The 20,358-nt window shown below is 58.0% G+C and overlaps 2 protein-coding genes across 3 annotated transcripts; both read right to left on the bottom strand.

Annotated features, from left to right (window-relative positions):
- Positions 1-3,036: 3,036 nt before the first annotated feature.
- On the bottom strand, positions 3,037-18,698 carry HR (HR lysine demethylase and nuclear receptor corepressor). 2 transcript variants are annotated; one of them, XM_061426919.1, is made up of 19 exons: positions 18,617-18,698; positions 16,722-17,372; positions 15,162-15,942; positions 13,774-13,924; positions 13,507-13,694; positions 11,380-11,544; positions 10,437-10,526; positions 10,143-10,258; positions 9,005-9,086; positions 8,295-8,458; positions 7,923-8,177; positions 7,412-7,577; positions 7,136-7,205; positions 6,852-6,982; positions 6,610-6,729; positions 6,395-6,510; positions 4,405-4,569; positions 3,869-3,997; positions 3,037-3,729 (listed from the first exon to the last, which is right to left on the bottom strand). In XM_061426919.1, the coding sequence occupies exons 2-19, from the start codon at positions 17,331-17,333 to the stop codon at positions 3,667-3,669; spliced, it is 3,564 nt and encodes a 1,187-aa protein (XP_061282903.1). In that variant the 5' UTR covers positions 17,334-17,372; positions 18,617-18,698; the 3' UTR covers positions 3,037-3,666. The 2 variants fall into 2 exon arrangements, with proteins under 2 accessions (XP_061282903.1, XP_061282902.1); XM_061426918.1 differs by having other exon boundaries at positions 11,380-11,547.
- A 92-nt stretch (positions 18,699-18,790) lies between these two features.
- Positions 18,791-18,895, bottom strand: HRURF (HR upstream open reading frame). The gene has a single exon (XM_061426965.1). The coding sequence runs from the start codon at positions 18,893-18,895 to the stop codon at positions 18,791-18,793; it is 105 nt and encodes a 34-aa protein (XP_061282949.1).
- Positions 18,896-20,358: the final 1,463 nt, after the last annotated feature.

Below are 20,358 nucleotides of genomic sequence, written 5' to 3' on the forward strand. Positions count from 1 at the left end.
GAAACCAAGGTAGGGCTCCATCAAGTGTGCTCTGCGTCCTCCATTCCCACAGAGGCTAGAGCACTGGCTTGTGTGGGTGGCTGCATGCAGCCCAGTGGACAGAAGTGGCTGAACTGGTTGGCCCTGCGGTGCAGTGCTTCCAGTGCCCACAGGAGCCAGGCTTGGGCCAGCCATTTCAGGGCCTGTGGACACGCATGTGCATGTGAGCACGTGTGCAGAAAGACAGTGTAGGCAACCTCAGAGTTGGGCGGGGCAAGCAAGGTGGGGTAAGGGTGTCTGTAAAGTTAGTTCTTTTAAGGAGCAGCAGCCCTGGCCCTGGACAAAGCAGGAAGGGTGAGGAGGGCAGCAGGCCAGGGCACTGGGACGAGGAGGCCCAACTTCAACCTGTGCCTTGCCACTAGCTTCCCGAGTGACCTTGAGGGAGCCACATCTACCCTCCAGGCCACCTGTAAGGAAGATGGGTGGATCCTCAAACAGAAAATTGGTGAAAGCCCAATTAAGTCTGTTGCTTAGTTAATAGAGTTGTATCAGTATCAATTTCTTATATTTTGATCACTGTACCCTGGGTACATGGGCTTCCCAGGTGGTGCTAATGGTAAAGAACCCACCTGCCAATGTAGGAGATGTTAAGAGACAAGGGTTCGATCCCTGGGTTGGGAAGAATCCCTGGAGGAGGACATGGCAACCCACTCCAGGATTATGCCTAGAGAGAGGAGCCTGGCAGGCTACCATTCATAGGGTTGCAAAGAGGTGGACACGACTGAAGCAATTTAGTACCACCACCACCATGGTTATTTAAGATGTTACCATGAGAGGAAGCTAGATGAAGGCTAACTGGGAACTTTCTGTAGTATCTCTGTGACTCAACTGGAAACCTCAAATCATTTCAAAATTAAAAGTCTAAAAGGAAAAAAAAAGAAGAGACTTATCACCTTCACTGCCTAGGGCTTGGCTTCAGTCTTTGTTGGGGATCTAAGATCCCACAAGCCACAGAGTACAGCGCCGCCCCCCCTAAAAAAAAAAAAAGCCTAAAAAATGTATTTGATAAGACAAAAGAGAAAGGCAGAGTTGGATATGTACATTCTGACGTCACTTCCAGCTCTGAGGTTATGAGATCTGGGCCAGTGAGCAGGACTAGAGCAGGCAGACCACAGGATGCTGGGAGAAACAAAGGCCCAAAGGACAGGGCTGGACTGAGGGTGGCCCACTGAGCCTCCTTGAGGAAGAGGGCCACCAAGGGCCCCAAGTTGTTTCAGGGTCAGTCCCCACCTGGACTGGCTTCATTCCCAGGTGAGTCCTGGAACATTTGGTCCACCTTCTGTTCGCTAGGAGCCCGACCCAATATGTCCTCAAGGCTGCTACAACCCACCACGAAAAGGGAGGTGGCAGAGAGGTCTGGAGGGGGGAGAGGCCCTGTCACGAGGCCTTCCCGGTCTTCCCACAGGAAGGGCCCCGTGTAGGGGGTTCTGGGGTGACATTAGGACACGGCATTGCAAGGTGAGATATAGGTAAGGACAGCTCACTCTGTGCCACTTGGAACACGAGCGGCTGTGAAGTGCCTGTCTGTACTGGAAGGAAGAGGACAGAGGAGACAGCAGCAAGGCCATCTGCAAAGGCCATTAAGTCTGAAGACTGTAATATAAATAAGGTAGCTCGAGTCGGGAAACTTGGCTCCAGTCCCAATGCTGCCAATAAAATTGCTGTATGACCTTGGGTGATGCTGTGTGACCTTGGGTGTGACTTAACCCTGGCCTGCCTGTTTCCTCTTCTGTAAAATAGAATTAAATAATATCGACCCCAAAGTTATGATAAAGGGTCTCAATGAGATCAGTTAAAACACTGACACATCAAAGGCAATAGTTCCTTAATTTTCTCTTCTTTTCCTATCCCAGGAAAAAAAATGAAAATAGCCTAGCTTTGCATACAAAGAAGAAATCTAATTTTTTTTTAAATGGGCGATGTTTATGTAAATCACTGCCAAGCCTAAGACAATATAAGCGACCATTTAAAATAAATTGGCTTCCCTGGTGGCTCAGATGGTAAAGAATCTGGAAGCAATGCAGGAGACTGGGGTTCGATCCCTGGGTCAGACATCTGCTGGAGAAGGGAATGGCAACTCACTCCAGTATTCTTGCTTGGAGAATTCTATGGACAGAGGAGCCTGTGGGCTACAGTCCATAGGGTCGCAAAGAGTCGGACATGACTGGGCGACTAACACTTTCTTAAAATAAAGGTTAGAGCCCAGAAAATGATGATGATCAGTGTTAAAGAAAGAAACCTAATGCAAAACACCCCCAATTCAACCATGTGTAAAACAGATCCCTGGAGAAAAAAAACTAAAGGAAATACACCAACATAAGAGTGGTTGGATTGAAGGTGAGTGGAGGTAAATAGTATACAGGTTTCTTTTTCTTATTTTCTAAAAGTTCTGAAAGTATATTAAATTTATAATAAAAAAATTTTATTTCATAAAAAAAAAATAACATTCCCAGAACCACCACAGGAACAATTGTAACAAGAGTCAGAGCGTGTTGGGGGTGAGAAATACGAGGCCGGGGGGGAGGGCTGGAGCCACACCAGAGGGCCCTGGGGGTGGGGAGGGGCTGTCAACTGTCTCCAGCACCAGCCAGTGGGCATGGGGCTGGCCATGGGCACCGACGGCAAAAGGCTGGTCAGGGGCTTTCTGGGCCCAGACTCCCAGAGCTCCAGTTCAGACAGGAGAGATGGGGTGGCCTTAAGTTTGCAAGGAGAGTTAGGGATTCTGGGTCTCTAGTGTCACACAGGGAGATGCCATGCTGCTGTGACCGAGACCTCCTCCTTGCCTGCTGTCAGGAGCATCCTCAAGGTCAGCCCCCCTTTGCTCCTCTGTGGGAGGGAGGGACACAGTGCCCCCCGCACCCTAAGAGGAGCAGGCAGGGGTGTCTGAGGTCTCTGTCACCACTGCTTCAGCCCCCTCCCACCCTGCTCCAGTTCCAGGTGTCCCCCTCCCTCCCCATCCACGTGGCCTGCAGGAGCAGGGCCAACCACAAGGCAGCATTCACAAAACAACAGCCTTTAATGGAAATCCAGAAGGAAGGAGGTAGAGGAGGGAGCAAGGATGGGGCCTTGCCCATATCGCCCCCTCTGGCCAAGCCTAGATGGTGACCTGAGGCCATCCCCTCCCCACACTTCACAGCTCAGTGGCAGGAAGGCGGGATGTCAGTGACCCCCTTGTCTAGCACACCTGCAGGGCGAAGGGCCTCTGGGAGCCCGGGAAGATGTGGGTGGTATGAGCAGAGCTCAGGCACAGGAGACAGCAGGAGGTGAAGCAGCAACAGAAGGTGTCGCTTAAGCCAGAATGATGCCTGAGGTCCCCCAGGGAAGGGCTGTTTGTCTGCTGGGTTGGGGGGCAGGGGTTAGAAGGAGACAATCACCCCCTAGTCTGGGTCTGGTACCTTGGAGAAGGGCTCAGGGGCAGAGCAGGTGCCAGTATGCAAAGGGCAGGTGTAAGCTTCAGTGGCACTGTGGTTGTTGGCATCAGGGCTCAGGTCAGGGGCAGGGAACCTGGTGCCTGCTTGTGTCCAGAGTGCGGAATTGACCCAAAGTCCCCAAGTTCCCCAGTGCCTTTCTCTGCTGAAGCCGTGCCTGCCCCTGACCTGCACCGCAGACACCTGGGACCTCCCACCCCTATTTAGCCTCTTGCAATGTTCCCACAGCCATCTTCACTGCTTGGAACACAGCCCAGTCCATCTAGGAGAAAGAGAGAGGACAAGGAGTTTACAGTCATGCCCCGGGGCTCTCCCTGCCAAGAAGGCCCTCCCTGGACCCAGCTCTGCTTGATGGGGAAATCGAGCAGCACACCCAGGCTCCTGGCCAGTGTCCCACTCACCTGAGCATAAAGCAGGCGGTGGGCAGTGGGCAGGCTGGGCCCCTGGTGGCAGAGCTGAGCAGAGAGGGCAGAGGTCTCAGGGGACAGGAAGTGCTGAGTGACGCTCACTGTGCTTACCAGGCACTGCACCTGTGCCGGGGAGGAGACAGGTGAGGGGGGCGGTCAACAGAGACTCAGGGTGACGTATCCTGCCCCTCTGATCCCTGAGCTCTACTCCTCGTTAATGAGCCCCACCCAACCGGCTCTCAGAGAGCGGACGCCCTGGATCCAGCAAGGGGCACCACAAAGGATGTGGCCAAAAGCAGCCAATGGGATGCCAGAGATGGCGCAGGCAGAGCAGACATCGAGGGACAAGCTTGATGCCCAGTAAGCTTGATGACTTCAAGACCACAGGATTCTCCTCTTCCCTACAGTGGAGGCGTGACTTCTGTTCTGCCTAGCTCCGCAGGAGGAACAGAGAGGGTAACAGCCTGGGGACTGCTTCTGATACTCTGAGCTCTCTGCAGAGCCCCCACTGGCATGCGCTGGGGAAGCACCTGGTGGGGAGCCCCCGCGGGCACCAGCACGGCTTCTCCGGGGGCCTGTAGCAGGGTCCAGCAGCTCACACCCCACTCCTCCCGCAGGCGCCGCCGCAGCCCTGCGTCCAGGTAGCACCTGCCAGGGGTACCAGGCTCCAAGTTTCCTGCCCCAGTGGGGCACACCTCAAAGAAGAGAAGGAGGGATGAGCAAGTGGAGTAGGGGAGAGGCTAGGGTAGGGCTGCAGGAAGATGGGGCGTGGGCTTCCCAAAGGCCAGAGACACAGGTAGGAGCTGTAGAGTCTTGAAGGGCAGGTGGGGGAGGATGTAGGGGTGGGTGGGACAGGACCCAGCTAATGGGGGCTGGGGCCGCTTAGGCCGGCAATCTGGCTGGAAGAAGATCAGAAGGAAGGATTAAGAGGCAGACGGTCCAAATCTCCACTTTTCCTGGGGCTAGATGGCTTGAATAGCCTCTGTGTCTCTGGCCCTGGGCTCTCTGCTCCCTCCTCCAAAGGTACTCCTTTCTCCAAAACCCAGGAAGACATCCTGCAGAATCGCAACTCATAAACCATCTATGCCAGGAGCTCTTAACTTGGTGGAGTCCCAGGACATCCTGAACTGCATGCTAAACTGTGGGTGAGTAGGTAGCCATATGTCCCTAGGGAGACAATTTGAAGCTTTCGTCAGATTCTCCTAGGATCTCAGATCCAGACTCAAGTTCTGACTCTCAGTGGATGAACCTAGACTGTCTAGGCTGAGGCCTCTGAAGCAGGCAAACCTCTGGGGGGCCTTCACCTCCCCTCCCCTCTCCAACCAGAGCAGGGAGCTTCTTGTGCAGACGGGGGCTCATGGAGGCCAGGGGCCAGGGGAACCCAGCCTTGTGCTCCAGGTGCCCACCAGCTCCTTCCAAGCCCTTCAGTTAGGACCTCAGCCATTATCTCTGGGCTCAGGGTTCAGGCCTCCAAGACCAGGCTGATGAGTCAGGCTGGACTGAAGGCTGGACTATAGGGTAATCCCAGGCAGGTGCCAAGGAAGTCCGACCTGGAACCTGAGCAGTGTCACCCAGGCCTCTCAGTGAGGCTATGCCCCTCCGACCCTCCCCATGAATCACTGGGTTTGGCCATGCAGGACTGCCCACATCCGGCCACACCCAGCCCAGACAAGGCCATGTGTGTGTGAAGGCGTACTGTGGTCTGCTCCGCTCTGTGTGTTTCAGCTCATGTGAGTCCACCCACCCTTCTGCGCGTGTAGGTAGGGGGGTAGTGATGGACAGCTGCGCTGACACTTGCGTGTCTGTGTGTGCGTGTGTGCCTGAGCAGGGGTGACCCTTGGTGGGCGTCCCTTCCCTAGGACAATCAGGGCTCCGCTGGACTTCGGAACCACAGGGCCTCTGCCACCTCCTGCACAACCACTCCTCTTCTCCTTCCCTGCCCCTTCTCTAGGTCCCATCTCTCCCTCTGCCTACTACGGCTGCCCCCCCTCAGCCGTTCCTTGCTAGCACCCCAAAGGGCACCTCTTCATAAAGTGTGTGGGTTAGTCGCTCAATCCTGTCTGACTCTTTGCAATCCCATGGATTGTAGCCTGCCAGGCTCCTCTGTCCAGGTAATTCTCCAGGCAAGAATAGTGGAGTGGGTTGCCATTCCCTTCTCCAGGGAATGTTCCTGACCCAGGGATTGAACCCTGGGTTTCCTGCATTGCAGGCAGACTCTTTACCATCCTGAGCCCCCAGGGAAGCCCTATTGAATGTGGTATCTGTGACAATTAGTGAAGATGATAGACCCAGGGCCCAGCCTGTGGCAGCTCTTTCCTCATTTCATCACTAGGTCCTGCCTCAACCCCTCACTCTCTGTGCACCCCACCACACACCTCTCCCAAGGGCCCCGTCTGCCTTCTCTGCACCTGTCGAGTCCAGCTCACCTGAGGCGAGGGAGCGAGCACACGGGGCACACACACAGAGCGAGAGCTCCTGGGGCTGGGAGGGGAAGGGGAGGGTCCCCGGCTCCCTCCTCACCATCTGGAGAAAGCGGCGGATGCGCTGGGCGTCCTGTGCCCGGAACACATGCCACACGGTGCTGACCTGGCTGCCTGGGGACCACAGCCCCTCCCCGTCCAGGCCTGAGAGGAAATCTGGGAAAGAAAGACAGCTCAGGAGGACCCCGGGGCCAGCAGAGACACCACTTCGCCTCAGAAGCTCGTGCCCACCCCTGCTTCCAGTTGAGGACGCACCTTTCTGTGTCCGGCGCCAGGTGGGCAGGGGGGCTTCAGCATGTACCAGGACACTGACCAGGTCGGTCACCTCCACACAGAGGTTCTTGGTCCCCAGGTGCCCACGATGTGGGCTCACACCTATGTGGAAGTGGAGAAAGGCTAGTTGGGAATGGGCCCCAGGACCTTGGCACAGACTCATGGGTTCTTGGGGATGATAGGTAGAGGGGTAGAGACTGGGCAGGAGTAGAGTGGACACTCACCATAGGCTGCCCACAGCTGGGGCTCCAGTGGACGCAGGACAGGGCCCGGAGGGAGGTAGGACGCCAGATTGAGTTTCCCATGGTGGGCACAGTACTCTGGGAGGGGCAGGCTGGCAGCCAGGTTCTCTACCCTGTGTGTGTGGGGGGGGGGCAGGGGGGAGGGTAATGTCACGCCCAACAGACTCAACTCAGGCACCAGGGACCCCATCACAGCTCCTGAGACTAGGGTAACCCCCCCAAACAGGAGATGCAGGGAGGCCCAAGCAGCCCTTGGCACCATATACCTGCTGGTGTCCTCGTCCCCCAGAGCTCTATGCAGTAGGAACACCGAGCCCTCATCTGACTTCGGGCGACCTAGTGGGAAGACAGAACAGCTATTGGCCCAGGGAGAAACCTCATTGGCCCAGAGGGCCCTGCTCCCATGGCGGTGACAGAATCTAGTTTCTGCAGGGGGCTCTGCTTCTAGATGCCCCCAGGTCCACTTTGAGACCCCACAGCCTTGCCCACTGCCACACCCCAGGCTCAGGCTCCCTCCTCCTCCTCTCTTCTGGGATACTCACTCTCAGGCCGGGAGAATCCCTCCCAGAATGTTGCGCTGCCCAGGCTGGTGGGCTGGGGAGGCCCAAGGGGGGTCAGTGCCTGCACCTGGCCTCCAAGTGCCCCGAGAGCTTCTGACCCCCACAGGTGGCCCTGAAGTGTCCTCTGAATTCCTGACACCAGCACAGGCTGCAGTGGGGAAAGAAAGGGGAACATGGGGAGAATGGAGGGGGTACCCAATGGGGCCAGACTGTAGCATGTTTTCGGGCACCAGAACGGCATGGGGACCAGCCTTGTTCCCTCTGAGTGACTGACCAGGTCTGCCTTGGCCTCAAGATCAAAGGCCCTGTGTGTATTGGGAGGGGGGTGGTCATGCCCAACAGACAACCCAGACACCAGGGACCCCGTCACAGCCCCCAAGACTAGGGTAACCCCTCAAGGCAAGCACAGAGCACTGAGGATCACGGGGCCAAAGAGAGGGAGGCAGCCTCCCTCAGGCCTCTCAGGCAAGGCCATGAGAGCTGGGAGCCTCACCTGGCCCTGCCTCCAGTGCTCCTGGAAGAGGTGGAAGCCTCGCTGAGGCCTGGGCTCCTGCAGCCACAGCAGAGCTCCAGGGGGAGGCAGCCGGGGCCGAACGGGGGAGAGGGGCAGGCCCAGGCCCTTGCGCAGGCCTGGCCCGGCCCGCAGCCCCGGCCCAGCCCGCAGCCCCGGCCCCAGGGCTTTCTCCTGGATCTTCCGCTCCACAACCTGAGCGATGATGCTGTCCAGGATGTTGGTGATGCGGTCATCCTGCGGGGAGGGAGGTACAGAGCGGAGGGAGTACTCAGGACCCACCTGAGCCTACAGGGGAGGCCAGCCCAGCTTGGGTCCCGGGACCCCAGCCCTTCCCTTCATGCCCTTGCTCACGCTGGGCAGGGCCGGTGTGACAGGGGCAAAGGCCATGTGTATCCGTTCATGCCCCAGGCAGAGTTTGACAGCGGTGGAGGCAAGCAGTTCACACAGAGAGGGACAAGGCAGGGGCCCTCGGCTGGCACGGTCTTCTGCCGGGGTCTCTGTGGAGTCTGGGGTCTCTGTGAAGGAGGAGAGGGGTGCGGGGCTTCACCTTTCTGTAGAGGTTCCATTGCCTACAACGTGCTTCCCTCATCTCCTGGCTGTGCCTGCTCAGCCTTCGCTGGCCTTGCCCATTTCAACTCTGCCCTAGATGTACTCGCCTCCCACCAGCTTTCCTGGCAGGGTCTCTAGGACCTCTCCAAACGAGGGACTCAGATCAGGGGCTTGGACGGAGAAGAGCTAGAAGTCTTGTCCTAGATTCTACTGAGATTGATTTTCTTTAGATGGAGGAGGGCATGGCAACCCACTCCAGTATTCTTGCCTGGAGAATCCCATGGACAGAGGAGCCTGGTGGGCTACAGTCCATGGGGTCTCAAAGAGTCAGACACGACTGAAGTGACTTCACACACACACACACGCACACACACCACTTTCTTTAGGATGACTTGAGGACAGAAATGGTGATGGGGGTGGGGATGGCTAAAGCAATTCCAATCTCTCCTGGGGATTCCAACCTGACTCAGCTTCCCCGACACAGTCTGAGTGAGGGACAGGGGGCTGCTCACCCTCTTTAATGTCCTTGGTCCTGTTGGTTTCCCCGTTGCAGGAAGGTTGTGGAGTTGGGGGAGTTTTCTCCATCGGCTCCTTCTGTTAAACCCAGTCACCACCCGCCCCCCGCAATCCAATCAGAAATGTAAATACGGCAAATGCAGCTCAATCCAATTCAACCCCCAAGTATTCACAGTGGACCCCTGTAAGTCCTAAAATGGTGTTTACAAGGAGCAGAATGTCATATGATAGATCATTAGGTGGAGAAAAGTTGCCCATGGACTCATGCATGCAGCCGGATCCAAAGTCTATGTAAGAGAGGCTGGAATACACATGGAGGCAAGTGATTGGAAAGAAATATGTCAAAACGACAATGGTGACATTATAAGCCATTGCTGTGTTATCTATATCTTTCACATTTTCCATGGCTGGAATGTATAGAGTATCTGATAGACAAAAACCGTTCTCTAAACTATTTATTGAATATATGACTTTTATAGTAAGTACATGAACTTCGTTAAAAAAAAAACAAACTGAAATGCATATTGAGCACCTGCTCTGTATTAGGTGCAGGGAATACTAAGAAGAGGACTTCCCAGGTGGCGCTAGTGATAAAGAACGCATCTGTCAATGCAGGAGACATAAAAGACGTGGGTTTGATCCCTGGGTCGGGAAGATCCCCTGGAGAAGGGTGGCAACCCACTCCAGTAATCTTGCCTGGAGAATCCCATGGACAGAGGAGCCTGGCGGGCTACAGTGCATGGACTCGCAAAGAGTCAGACACAACGGAAACAAGAGAAAACGCATGCGCATGCTGAGAAGCTGGGCGGACACTCTGCCTGCAGGCGCGTGCTCCCAGGAGCGGAGAGAAGAAACTCTAGCAGTTACAGAAAGAACACACACAAAGAAGGCGGGAGCTCCGGGCAGGCAGAGAGTGAGGACTTCTGGGGCCTGGGTGGGGGCAGATACTCGAGCTCACTCCAGGGATCTTGGTCCCCAGGGGAAGAAGACAAGTGTCCCAACTTCACCCAGCTTCCACATCCCTCTTCATTCCCACCGAAGGACCAAACCCTGCCGAGGTCAGGGATTTGAAGACACACTGCCTTATCCTGGGCCCCACAGGCTAGCGCCCTGTCCCATGCCCTGCTTTCTTACCTGCGGGCCCCCATCCCCAGCGGTCCACAGTCGGGCATCAGCTTGGCAGGGGCAGTGCCCCCGGATGTCAAACTTGACCCAGACCTGGTGCATTGCAGCGCTTAATTCTGCCAAAGCTGTAAGGGGTAGAGGGGAGATGGAACTTGCCAGTGATGGCAGACAGGGGGCCACTCCCACACTGCTTGGCCTCACTCACCAGGAGGACATAGGATAGGGCTGAGGGACATCCACACAGGAAGCTGGTCTCCCCCTGGACCTGCCCTCTGTCCACCCCACCCCTCCAAGAGAGCTCACCCTGACTGGAGACAAACTGGGTGAGCATTAGGGAACTGGCACTGTGCCCAACTTCCTGGCCACACTTCTCCGTGGACTGTCCCTGAGAGCCTGTTGGGGTGGGAAGGCAGAAGCTGTGGGTCAGGAAATCAAGGTAATCCCAGGTTAAGGTCAGGGAAGAAGGGCAAGGGCGTGATATTTCAATCAGGGACCTTGACAATCTATAAAACATGGGCCTTCTGGGAAACTTGGGTTCCATAGTGACACAAGATCCTCTGCTTGCAGAACACAGAGCCTTTAATATGCTGAGTGCATTGCAAGATGATCATGTAGAATACGGTGTTCTGAAAGGTTTCTGACCCTGGAACTCTTTTTGGCCATGTCTGTTGGAACACTGGGAAACTTCAAGTGTTGAGGTGGCCGAGTTGAGCCAAGGGAGAGAAAGCTGAGAACCATGAACATAGCAGGACTTGGAATCAGAAGACCTGACTTTAAATCCTGGATCTAACACTTACTTGTTGTGTGACCTTGGGCAAGTCACTTAACGTGAGTTTTTCTTACTATCTGGAACATGGAGGCAATAATACCCACCTCACAGTGTTGTAAGGTTTAAAAAGGTACAAGCTGAGCAAAGTGAGGGGCAGAGAGTAGGCATGTGACTTCTTTCAAGGGTGGGCTAGAACACAGGCATGGCCCTCTGATCTGGAGAGGAAACTGTCTGGTCCAAGGAGCATTGAGCAGGCTGGGGAGGAAGACTCTTGGGGACACTCAGCCAAGAAATGGCCTTGAACTCTTTTTTTTTTGGCCCATGCCTTGAAGCATGTAGGATTTTAGTTCCCTGACTGGGGATTGAACCCGTGCTTCCTGTAGTGGATGCACAGAGTCTTAACCACTGGACCACCAGGGAAGTCCCTGACCATGAACTCTAAAGCGGCCCTTCCAAGGCCCCCGGCTCCTTTCCTACCTGCTTTCTCCCTGGTCCTCCCAGCACCTGCCATGCGACCACAGGCCACACACAGCCGGTGGCTGCAGCGAGGGCATCGCCAGTGGGTATTGAACAGTCCATGGTGGCAGTGGCTGCAGCAGCGTGGAAGGCTTGGGTCGTCCTCAGTCCCGACTGGTGCCTGGCCTGCTAACCACAGGAGAGAACAGGGTCAGAGGGGCCTCAAGCCAGTGGCCTCTTTGAGGACCTCATGTGGGAGGGATGCACAGACAGGGGCAGTGTCCACTGAGGGGCTACCCCCAAAGGGAGACAGGCCTCTTGCAGTCACCCTGGATTACTCAACAGCCCCTCTACCGCACCACCATCTGCAACCAAGGACAGCTTGGACAGCTCAGGACAGCTCAGTCAGTGTGCCCCTTCAACGCCTGTCCCACGGCTTCCAGATCCACCCTATACAACCTTTCATCCCCTCATCCTCCAGAGCAGTGGGGTCTTCTCAGGGGCATGTGTGCTAAGTCACTCAGTCATGTTCGACTCTTTGCAACCTCATGGACTGTAGCCCACCAGGCTCCTCTGTCCATGGGATTCTGGAGTGGGTTGGCAAGGATACTGGAGTGGGTTGCCATGCCCTCCTCCAGGGGATCTTCCCAACCCAGGGATTGAACCTGCTTCTACTCCATCTCCAGCACTGGCAGGCAGGTTCTTTACCACTAGTGCCACCTGGGAAGCCCATTTCCTCAGGGCCTCCTCTATATCTCAGAAGAGGAAACCTTACTCCCTCTCTCACCCAGAGTTTCAAATTAAGCACTTGCTGGCAGGTGGGAGATCGCTGGTGAGCAGACATTCATACACCCATTAGACACACTTGTCCCATCTCGGACTGGGTGCTGGTAGTTCAAAGCTGGTCAGAACCTGGTGCTTGGCCTCCCAGTACTCACATCACAAGGCGAGAGATGAGCCCACAAACACAGCAGTGATCATGGCATCATGGGGTGGCTGCTAGATTATGAGTGGGACGGAAGGATGAGGGTGGGGACAGCTGCCCAAACGGGCCCCGAGTGATGAGTAAGTTTTCATTCACCAGGTAGGAAGGGAGGAGAAGGGCATTCCAGACGAGGGAACTGAGGGTGCCAAGGCCCGAGGGAGCAGACAAGCTCGAGTGAGCTGCGCAGACAGTGATGCGGTGTGCTGGGAATCCAGGCAGAGGGAGTGGTAGGGTAGACAGGAGCTGGCTGTGAGAGGGGAAGGGGCTGGACTTTCTGGGTAGGAGGGAGCCACCACTGCCTGGTTGGGGGGGAAGTTTGAGGGAGAGTGGATACATGTATATGTATGGCTGAGTCCCTCTGCTGTCCACCTGAAACTATCACAACATTGTTACTTGGCTATACCCCAGTACAAAATTAAAAAAAGAGGGAACCACCTGTGGCCTCATCCAGGGAGTGACAAGGCCGAGGGTGTGTGTTTCCCAGGATCCCATGGAAGGGAGCCTGGAAAAGACCCTGATGCTGGGAAAGATTGAGGGCAGAAGAAGGGGCAACAGAGGATGAGCTGGTTGGATGGCGTCACTGACTCAATGGACATGAGTTTGAGCGAACTCGGGAGATGGTGAAGGACAGGGAAGCCTAGCGTGCTGCGGTTCATGGGGTCGCAAAGAGTCAGACATGATTTGGTGACTGAACAACAACAAACAGGAGGGAGAGGCTGGAGCCAGAGGCACTAGCTGAACACCTCGCACTCTGCTCACCTCTAACCTTGGCCCCAGTCCTACCAGCCTCCCAGGGCCTGACAGCTGGCCGCCCCGGAAGCCTTCCCTCCATGCAAAGCCACAGGGAGCTCCCCCGCCACCTTCCGGAGCTCTTACAGACACTTGGCATTCAATCTTTTTTCCCTAGCAAGCCCAAAGCTCTAGAAGGGTTGGGCCAGACCAGGTTTTACACCTTCCCAACATCCTCCGCCCAGGCCAGAAACTTCAGAATACAAGTTGACTCAGAGCCTGAGCTGGAAATATGGGCACAGCAAGGCAGGAGCTCCTGAGCTGAGCTGGGGGCAGGATGGGCAGGCAGTACTGGCAGGGAAGGAGGCCCCACAAAAAAGCACTGACTGCAGGATCAGGCCCTCGCAGAGTGAATGCCCCATAGGCACACTCACCTTCCTGGTGCGCCCAGGCCAGGGCCTCCCGCTCCCTCCTCAGAACACGGCACAGGCGGTCTCCCAGTGCACTGAGCAGGTGCTTGGCGAGGCCCACGCTAAGCCCAGCCTCCAGGCCAGACCCTCCTCCCTCCTCGGAGCTGGCTGCCGAGTCTTCCTCCTGTGGCTGCTCCTCTCCCAGTGGCAATCTGGAGACAGGGTGGAGGCAGGTGAGCAGGGAGCCTCCACTGGGAGGGTGCTGGGGGCAGCCAGGGGCAACAGGCTCACCTGGACAGTGGCTGGGAGTAGCGGGCTGGCCCTCCTGTCTCGCCAGCTGCCTGGGCACAGCCTTGGCACTGAGTGATGCCTGCCACAGGAGCCACGCGAGGTGTTTCCTGGAGCCCCGGGGCCTGCAGGCTGGCCCCGTCGTCCCGGGTTCCTGAGGAGACATTGCAGCAGGTCGGGCATCTGGGCCTCCTGGGCTTTGGTGAGCCCCAGGTCCTGCCTTAGCACCCAGCCCGCCCCCATATGGGGCCAGCGCAGCTCCTAGGCCCAGGCCTATGAGACCTGATTTGGAGCAATGGAAGCAGGCCTCCAAAAACTTCAAAAGAGCTGAGCCCTGACATGGACTGATGGGCCATGAGGTGGGCTCTACGATACTAGGGTAGCTGGGGCTCCGGATACAGTCGGTGTAGACTTGGGATGGCTCTGCCTCAGGCTCAGTGATGCCACTGGCTGTGTGACAGCGTGAAGAGGCAATCCCAACGTGGACGGAGGGCGCTGGAAGGTGAGAAGGCCGCAGAGTTTCAACACAGGCCACAGGTGCAGTAACCCAAGAAGGCGGTGGAGGGGCCAAGAGCTTCCCACCGCAGGCAGAGGTCTGGGAGAGTGCAGACAGACCCATGCCAGGCGCAGGGGTGCAAGGCCAGAGAAAGAGTCCTGATCCAGGCCCAGCTTCCAGGAGGCCGAGAAACTGAGGTGGTCCCGAAGAACCGAGGCTGGGTCAGCAGTGCCAGCCTCTGTGAAGGGCACTGCGTAACACAGGGGTCTGAGATGTGCCCAAGTCCTAACACCAGCAATGTTCACACTGACTTTCCATGATCCAGCTGGCCTAGAGAGTGGTCATTTGTTCCTGGGGCAGGACAAGGGGTCCTTCAGGAGAGGCAATTCTCCAATTGGGTTTGTGGCCCAGATAATCACAGAGATGCCTGTTCATGGGGTGCTTACTTAGTGTCCTTCATGTGAATGATATGGTTTCATCCCTGCAGCAGTCTTTACGAGGTAGGTGCTGTCTTTATCCCCATTTTATAGATGAAGAAACTGAGGTCCAGAGAGGTGAAGTAACTAGCCCAAGGTCACACAGCACCGATCAGTCAAGTCAGGACCCAGGTCCTTTGACCCCACGCGCTGAACCCTGTCATTATATTCTCACTAGTATGCCATGACTTGGGAGGAGGCACATGAAAATAGGAACCACTTGCTGGAAGGCTCTGGCCTGTAGATGCTAAGGGACTCCCAGTGAGCTATCCCATCGAGGTGGACAATGGGGCAGCTGGGTGTAACCCACTCATAAAGGACTACTGACCCCATCTCCCTGGAAAGCCCCTGTTCCGGTGGCGCCCTCCCAAGTAGGGCCCCCAGCAGTCCCCACTTCTACCCCACCTCGGTCCCCTTACCTCTGTGGTCACCACACTGTTCTGTCTCCGCCTTGTTCCCAAATAATGAGTCCAGCACTTCCTGCCGGCCTCTGGCCCCCTGCCCCACACTGCCCGGGAAAGGACCGGTTGGGCGTTTGGCAGCTGGGCTGCTCGCTGTTCCCTGGACCTCGGGGCTGCTTGACCTCTTGCGGGCTCGCAGCTGGGCTGCTGGGCTCTCCTCCTCCCCAGGGCAGCTGTCTGGGCACCCAAACTGCTCAGAGTGTCGAGTGAGCCACGTCTTCTTCAGCTTGGTGTGATGGCTGGGCGGGCAGGCCCTGGGACCGGGAGTCTTGCAGGCTTCCTCGCTGGATTCACTGGGCTCACTGGTGGCCCCCTCCAGGTCTTCCTGGCACTGCCCACAAGGGTCATCTCTAGCTGGTGGGTGAGATGAGCAATAGCCTGCCTGGGTGGTAGGAGGTCCAGGAGACGGGCACCTTGTTGTGGCTGATGGCCCTAGCTGGTACCCAAGGCTCCCACCTCCGGGGACAGCCCAGACATTGCCAAGAGTATGAACCAAGCCTGGGGAACAAGTGGGCCACGGGGTCCGGGGCACAGTGTCTGGATGTCCCAGGAGAAGGGGGCAAAGGTTCGGATGCCTGCCAACTCCTGTCTCTCCATCCCTCTGGGGGAGAGAAGGGTGTTCCACTTCCCCAGTTCTCTGGAGATGTCCACCAGGGGCTGAGCCCAGCAACCCAGGTTCCACAGTTGCCAATGGGTCCTTTGCCAGCCTGAGTATGCTTGGATCCTTGTGGTAAAAGCCCTAAAGAGAGGAGAAGGGATTAAGGACAAGAACAGGTGTGTGCCTGTGTGGCTTTAAGAGTTGTGAAAATACGGAAGAATGTACTGGTTAATAGGCACTGGATCTCTAAACGCCTACTCCACAGCCTCATAGTCTTGGATATCCCAGATCCTTCCCCAGGACTTCTCAGGTCTCCCCATAATCCAGCAACTAAAGGGTTAATGCCACGCACAGTCAAAGGGCTTTCAGGATCTATTCAGATGGTGTGATGCCCTGTACCACATTGGATTCAAAATATTTGACATCTCATCCTCAAGATGACCCTGGAGGCCACGTGGGGGAGAGGTGCCATAGGTACAGGCCATAGGACCACCAGCACATCCCAGAGGGCCTTGTCTGCCCCTCCTCCCAGAACAAGACCACACATTCTGAGGCCCCAGTTCCCGGGTCTCCTTCTGGGTGGACAGTGGGTGAGTCAATTCCTGAAATGGCCCAAAGGCCACAGGGTCACTCTTGGGACGGCCACCCTTATGCTCAGGAATCAGGGGGCTGTAGCGAGGTGGGAAGAATGCCAGCGGATGGGTAAACATCACCTAATGAGAAGGCTATGCCCAGAAAAGGAATTGCTTGTTGTTGACTCTGTCTGAGCTGATAGCCTCCTCCACCACCTGGGTACCACCTTATCTTTCCATCAGAATGGATTGACAGAGTGGTTTGACCCCACCAGTGTTGCCCCTGGGGCCTGCTGAGCCCCCATGTGTGGCCTGAGCCCCAGGTACCCTTTCTGCTCCAACACTCACCTTGCTGCCTAAGCTGAAGGTGGAGGGCACTTTGGGCTGGCCTCCGGAGTACACCCAGGGGTGTGGGGCCAAGGGCCAGTCACATGGATGCTCTGGGGGCAGGCTGGACACTAGGTAGGGTGGCAAGCAGGTGGGCATCCAGAAAGGAGCTCGCTCCAGGATCTTGGTCTCCAGAAGGAAGGGGCAGTGCAAGGGCCGGAAGGCCACAGGTTCACTCTTGGGATGGCCACCATTATGCTCAGGAACCAGGGGGCTGTAGCGAGGTGGGCACGATGACCCACAGAATGCCAGTGGACGGGTAAGCATCGCCTCCTTCCAGCGCAGCCCGTCCTTGCTGCTTGGCCAGCCAGCCTTCCTCTCTCCATTCCGGGGACCTTCACCCTCCACCAGTGGGAGCGTGTCCTTGGGGCCCTGAGGGAAGCCAGGGGGCAGCCAGGAGCCTGGGGTGCTCAGGACACCCCTCCAGAAGGGAGCGGGCTCTCCCAGGCACATTGCCGCAGGGTGCAGGCCATCTCGCGGTGGGGTGTCTAGCTCCCGTCCTGTGATCCCGTTCTCAGGGGCTGTCTTCTCCCAGGCTGGGCTATCCTTCAGGAAGCTGGGCGGACCCTCCATCACTCTCCTGCCCTCATGGGGCTCTCCCAGAGGGGGTCCCTGGAGCAGAACCATGAAGGCATGAGTTGCTTAGAAACATGCTTCAAGCACCCCAGTTCCTGGCACCGCCCTGGCAGCACCAAGGCACCCCAAACCAGTAAGGCAAGTGGCAACCTACAGCTAGGTTCCATGCTACCTGCCCATGTGAGACTCGAAGGACCTGCCTGGGTGGGATGCCCCAGAAGGGGAAGGTTACCCTTTCCCCCAAGTGCCTGGAACCTGACAGCCCACCTGGGCCAGAGCCCCTCGTCAGAGACTACCATTTCTAGGGTGACATGTCCTGCCCTCGTTGAGTCTGGAACCGGTCATGAGCCATGGGGGAGGACAGAGGGTGAGAACCCAAAAGATGAGCTCTGTAGAAGGCGCTGCCCTGGGAGACAAGAAGGTTAGATCCTGGCCTTGATCCAGTCCCCTGCTGTGTGACCTCGGGCAAGTCAGTTCACTCCTCTGGGCCTCGGTGTGCCCTTGTGTCAAACATGGTTGGGAGATGCACAGTTTCAGAAGCCTCTTCCTGCGCTGCATCTTTGGTTCCTGGGGTGCTGCCAGGCCACCCCAAGCCCCACCTGGGCTTGTTTGGGTGGGCAGTGCAGGCAGGGCAGGCTGGAGTCATCGGGAAGAACAGGGCTGCTGGCCCGAATTTGTCTCTACACAGGGGCAGCCTCTTAGCGGTGCTTTACAGTTTCTTGGCTTCTGAGGTAGAGCCCAGGACAACTGCTGGGGGCTGGGGTCCCCACCGCTGCCCCAAGGGAAGGAGTGAGCCAATCTGGGAGAGGGGAGTTAGAGGCCTCAGGCCAGATGGGTCTAGATACCCCTGTCTAGCCCGCAGTGTGAGGGCGGCTGTGGACGCTGGTAACTGCAGCCTGGCCGGGGGGAGGGAAGGAGGCGGGGAAAGCAGGCTGGGCCCCAGAGAGAGGCAAAGGAGGGAAAATTGAACGTGCGTGCAAAGGACCAGGATGACAGGTGGCACCGGAGCTGCTGCACTCTTCCAGCAAGGCGGCATGGCCCACTGGGGGAAGCCCCAGGAAGGAGGCGAGGGAACCCAAGGGGAGCCGTGATATAGGGCGCTTGGGTTTTCTGAGGCCACTGCTCCGACACGGTTAGGGCATCCTAACTTTCAGAGTTGTGTGGCCCAGCCCAGAGGAGCAAGCAGAGCTCGCTCCCTGCTTGTGGCCGGCTCCGTTCGGAAATGCCCGGCTATGGGCGTCCCCAGAAGGCGCGAGTCTGGCGCCCGTCTCTGCGCTTACCTGGGCTTCACGGGCCCGGCGCGGCGCGGGCGGCGGCGGTCGTGGGGGCCGACACCAGGCGTCCTCTCCCCATGGGCCGGCTCCGGGGCCTCCTGGCCGGCGGGCGAGGACTCTTTCTCCCGCTCTCTGCTCAGCGCGCTCGCGCTCTCTTTCCCCCGGGGCGGCGGGGGCGCTCTAGGGCCGCAGGTTGGAGGGGTCGGACTCCGGGATCTGCAGGATGCGGCACACGGCGCGAATCGGCCGCACCAGCTTCTGGGCCGAGGCCGTGGGTTGCGCCATGGGACGCCGAGACTCCGTGCTGCGCCGCGGGGAGGGCCGGGCCGGGGCTAGGGAGCGGGTGCCCCCGGAGGGAGAGAGGGAGCCGGGCCGGGGGGAACGCGCGCCCCGGGTCGGAGATGGCGGAGCTGGGGGGAAAGGCCGGGGGGCCGGGGGGAGGGGGTCGTGCCTGGAAGGGGGGCCGATCCCGCGACCCAGGAGAGAGGCACCAGCGAGGGCGCAGCGCGGAACGGCGCGGCTAATGGAGGGAGAGCCCAGCGGAGAGGGCAGCAGGACCTCTGATCGCCATCGCCAGACGCGCAACTGAGAGTGGGGAAGCTGCTCCGCCGGTTTCCTCCTCCAGCACCCTGCGGGAAACAGGAGCCCGTGATTCGGCTGCCCCGCCTGGGCCTGCCCCCTCCCGGGCCCCGGGGGCTTCCGCCAACGCCCCGGCGATGCCACCGGCTGCGCACGGGGAGAATGAGCCCTTTGTTCCCCCCTCCCCCCCGCGGCACCCGGGCGCCTGCCGAGAGAGGCTCCCCCGGGGCAGCGTGCCAGCTTCCCAGCCGCCCCACCCTCCCGTGGGCCCGGCCCCGGAGCCTGGCAGGCGGGCAGCACCCCCACTATAGGTGCCAAGCCCGGGAACTGGAGCAAAGGGCGGGAGGGGCCGGACCAGGCCACCGATGGGGCGGGGTGCCCCCAGGGGTGTCAGGGCAGGGCGACTGGGAGGGGTCAGTGCCAGAGCTGGCAGGGGCAGTCGAGTTCTCACGGGTCAGTGATGGGCGCTCTGACCCACGCCAGCCACCCCGTGCCTGCTGGACCACTGGCTCCTGGTCGTCTCCAGCTCTGGCACACGGGCACACTCGCTGGCCCCACTCTGCCCAGCCTGGTCCTCATCTGGCCAAGCTGCTGTCCACCGTTCCAGACCCAAGCCCCCTTCCAAGGCGGTGTCCTGCACTAGCCGTGCTAGAAGGGTCTAGACTCTATTCTGTTCTTGGTTTAAGGGTCCCGGTTTCACCAATTACCCAAAGAAGAAGTGGGACCAGATGCCCTCCCACCCTGTGTTCTAGGGGTCGGCCCCTGGCCTGGGATGTCAGTGTCTCCAGGCCCAGCACTGGAGAGGAGCCCATGGGAGTGGCTCCTGGGAGGGAGCAGAGAGAAGGAGAGGAAATGGGAACGCAAGGCACCCTCCACCCGAGGAAGCATCCCAGCTCCTCTGCGGGGGTGGTTCCAGAGCACAGACACAAACAGACAGATTCAAACACACACAGACAGATTCAGACACACACAGAAACCCACACGCCCAACGGGCGCTTCCCTTCCCCTGGGGCACCCACCACCCACCCCGCACAACTCCCCTGCCTCCTTGTGGAAGCCATCCTTGCCCTGCCTTTACCCAGCCTGGGACATGGGCAGTGCCACCCCACCCACCCCGGTTCCATCGAAGGGATGAGTTCACGGATGTGGCCAGCCTTGTCCCGGGTCAC

This window comes from Bos javanicus, chromosome 8 (genome assembly GCF_032452875.1).
Source record: "Bos javanicus breed banteng chromosome 8, ARS-OSU_banteng_1.0, whole genome shotgun sequence".
In the NCBI taxonomy this organism is placed as follows: Eukaryota; Metazoa; Chordata; class Mammalia; order Artiodactyla; family Bovidae; genus Bos; species Bos javanicus.

Excerpts from the sequence above, each read along its gene's own strand:
- HR (XM_061426918.1), bottom strand. The coding sequence starts at position 17,333 with ATGGAGGGTCCGCCCAGCTTCCTGAAGGATAGCCCAGCCTGGGAGAAG. Across the intron at positions 4,570-6,394 it reads TCCGCCGCTTTCTCCAGATG|GTGTGCCCCACTGGGGCAGG; the intron begins GTGAGGAGGGAG and ends CTCTTCTTTGAG. Across the intron at positions 3,730-3,868 it reads ACCGCCTGCTTTATGCTCAG|ATGGACTGGGCTGTGTTCCA; the intron begins GTGAGTGGGACA and ends TCTTTCTCCTAG.
- HRURF (XM_061426965.1), bottom strand. The coding sequence starts at position 18,895 with ATGGCGCAACCCACGGCCTCGGCCCAGAAGCTGGTGCGGCCGATTCGC.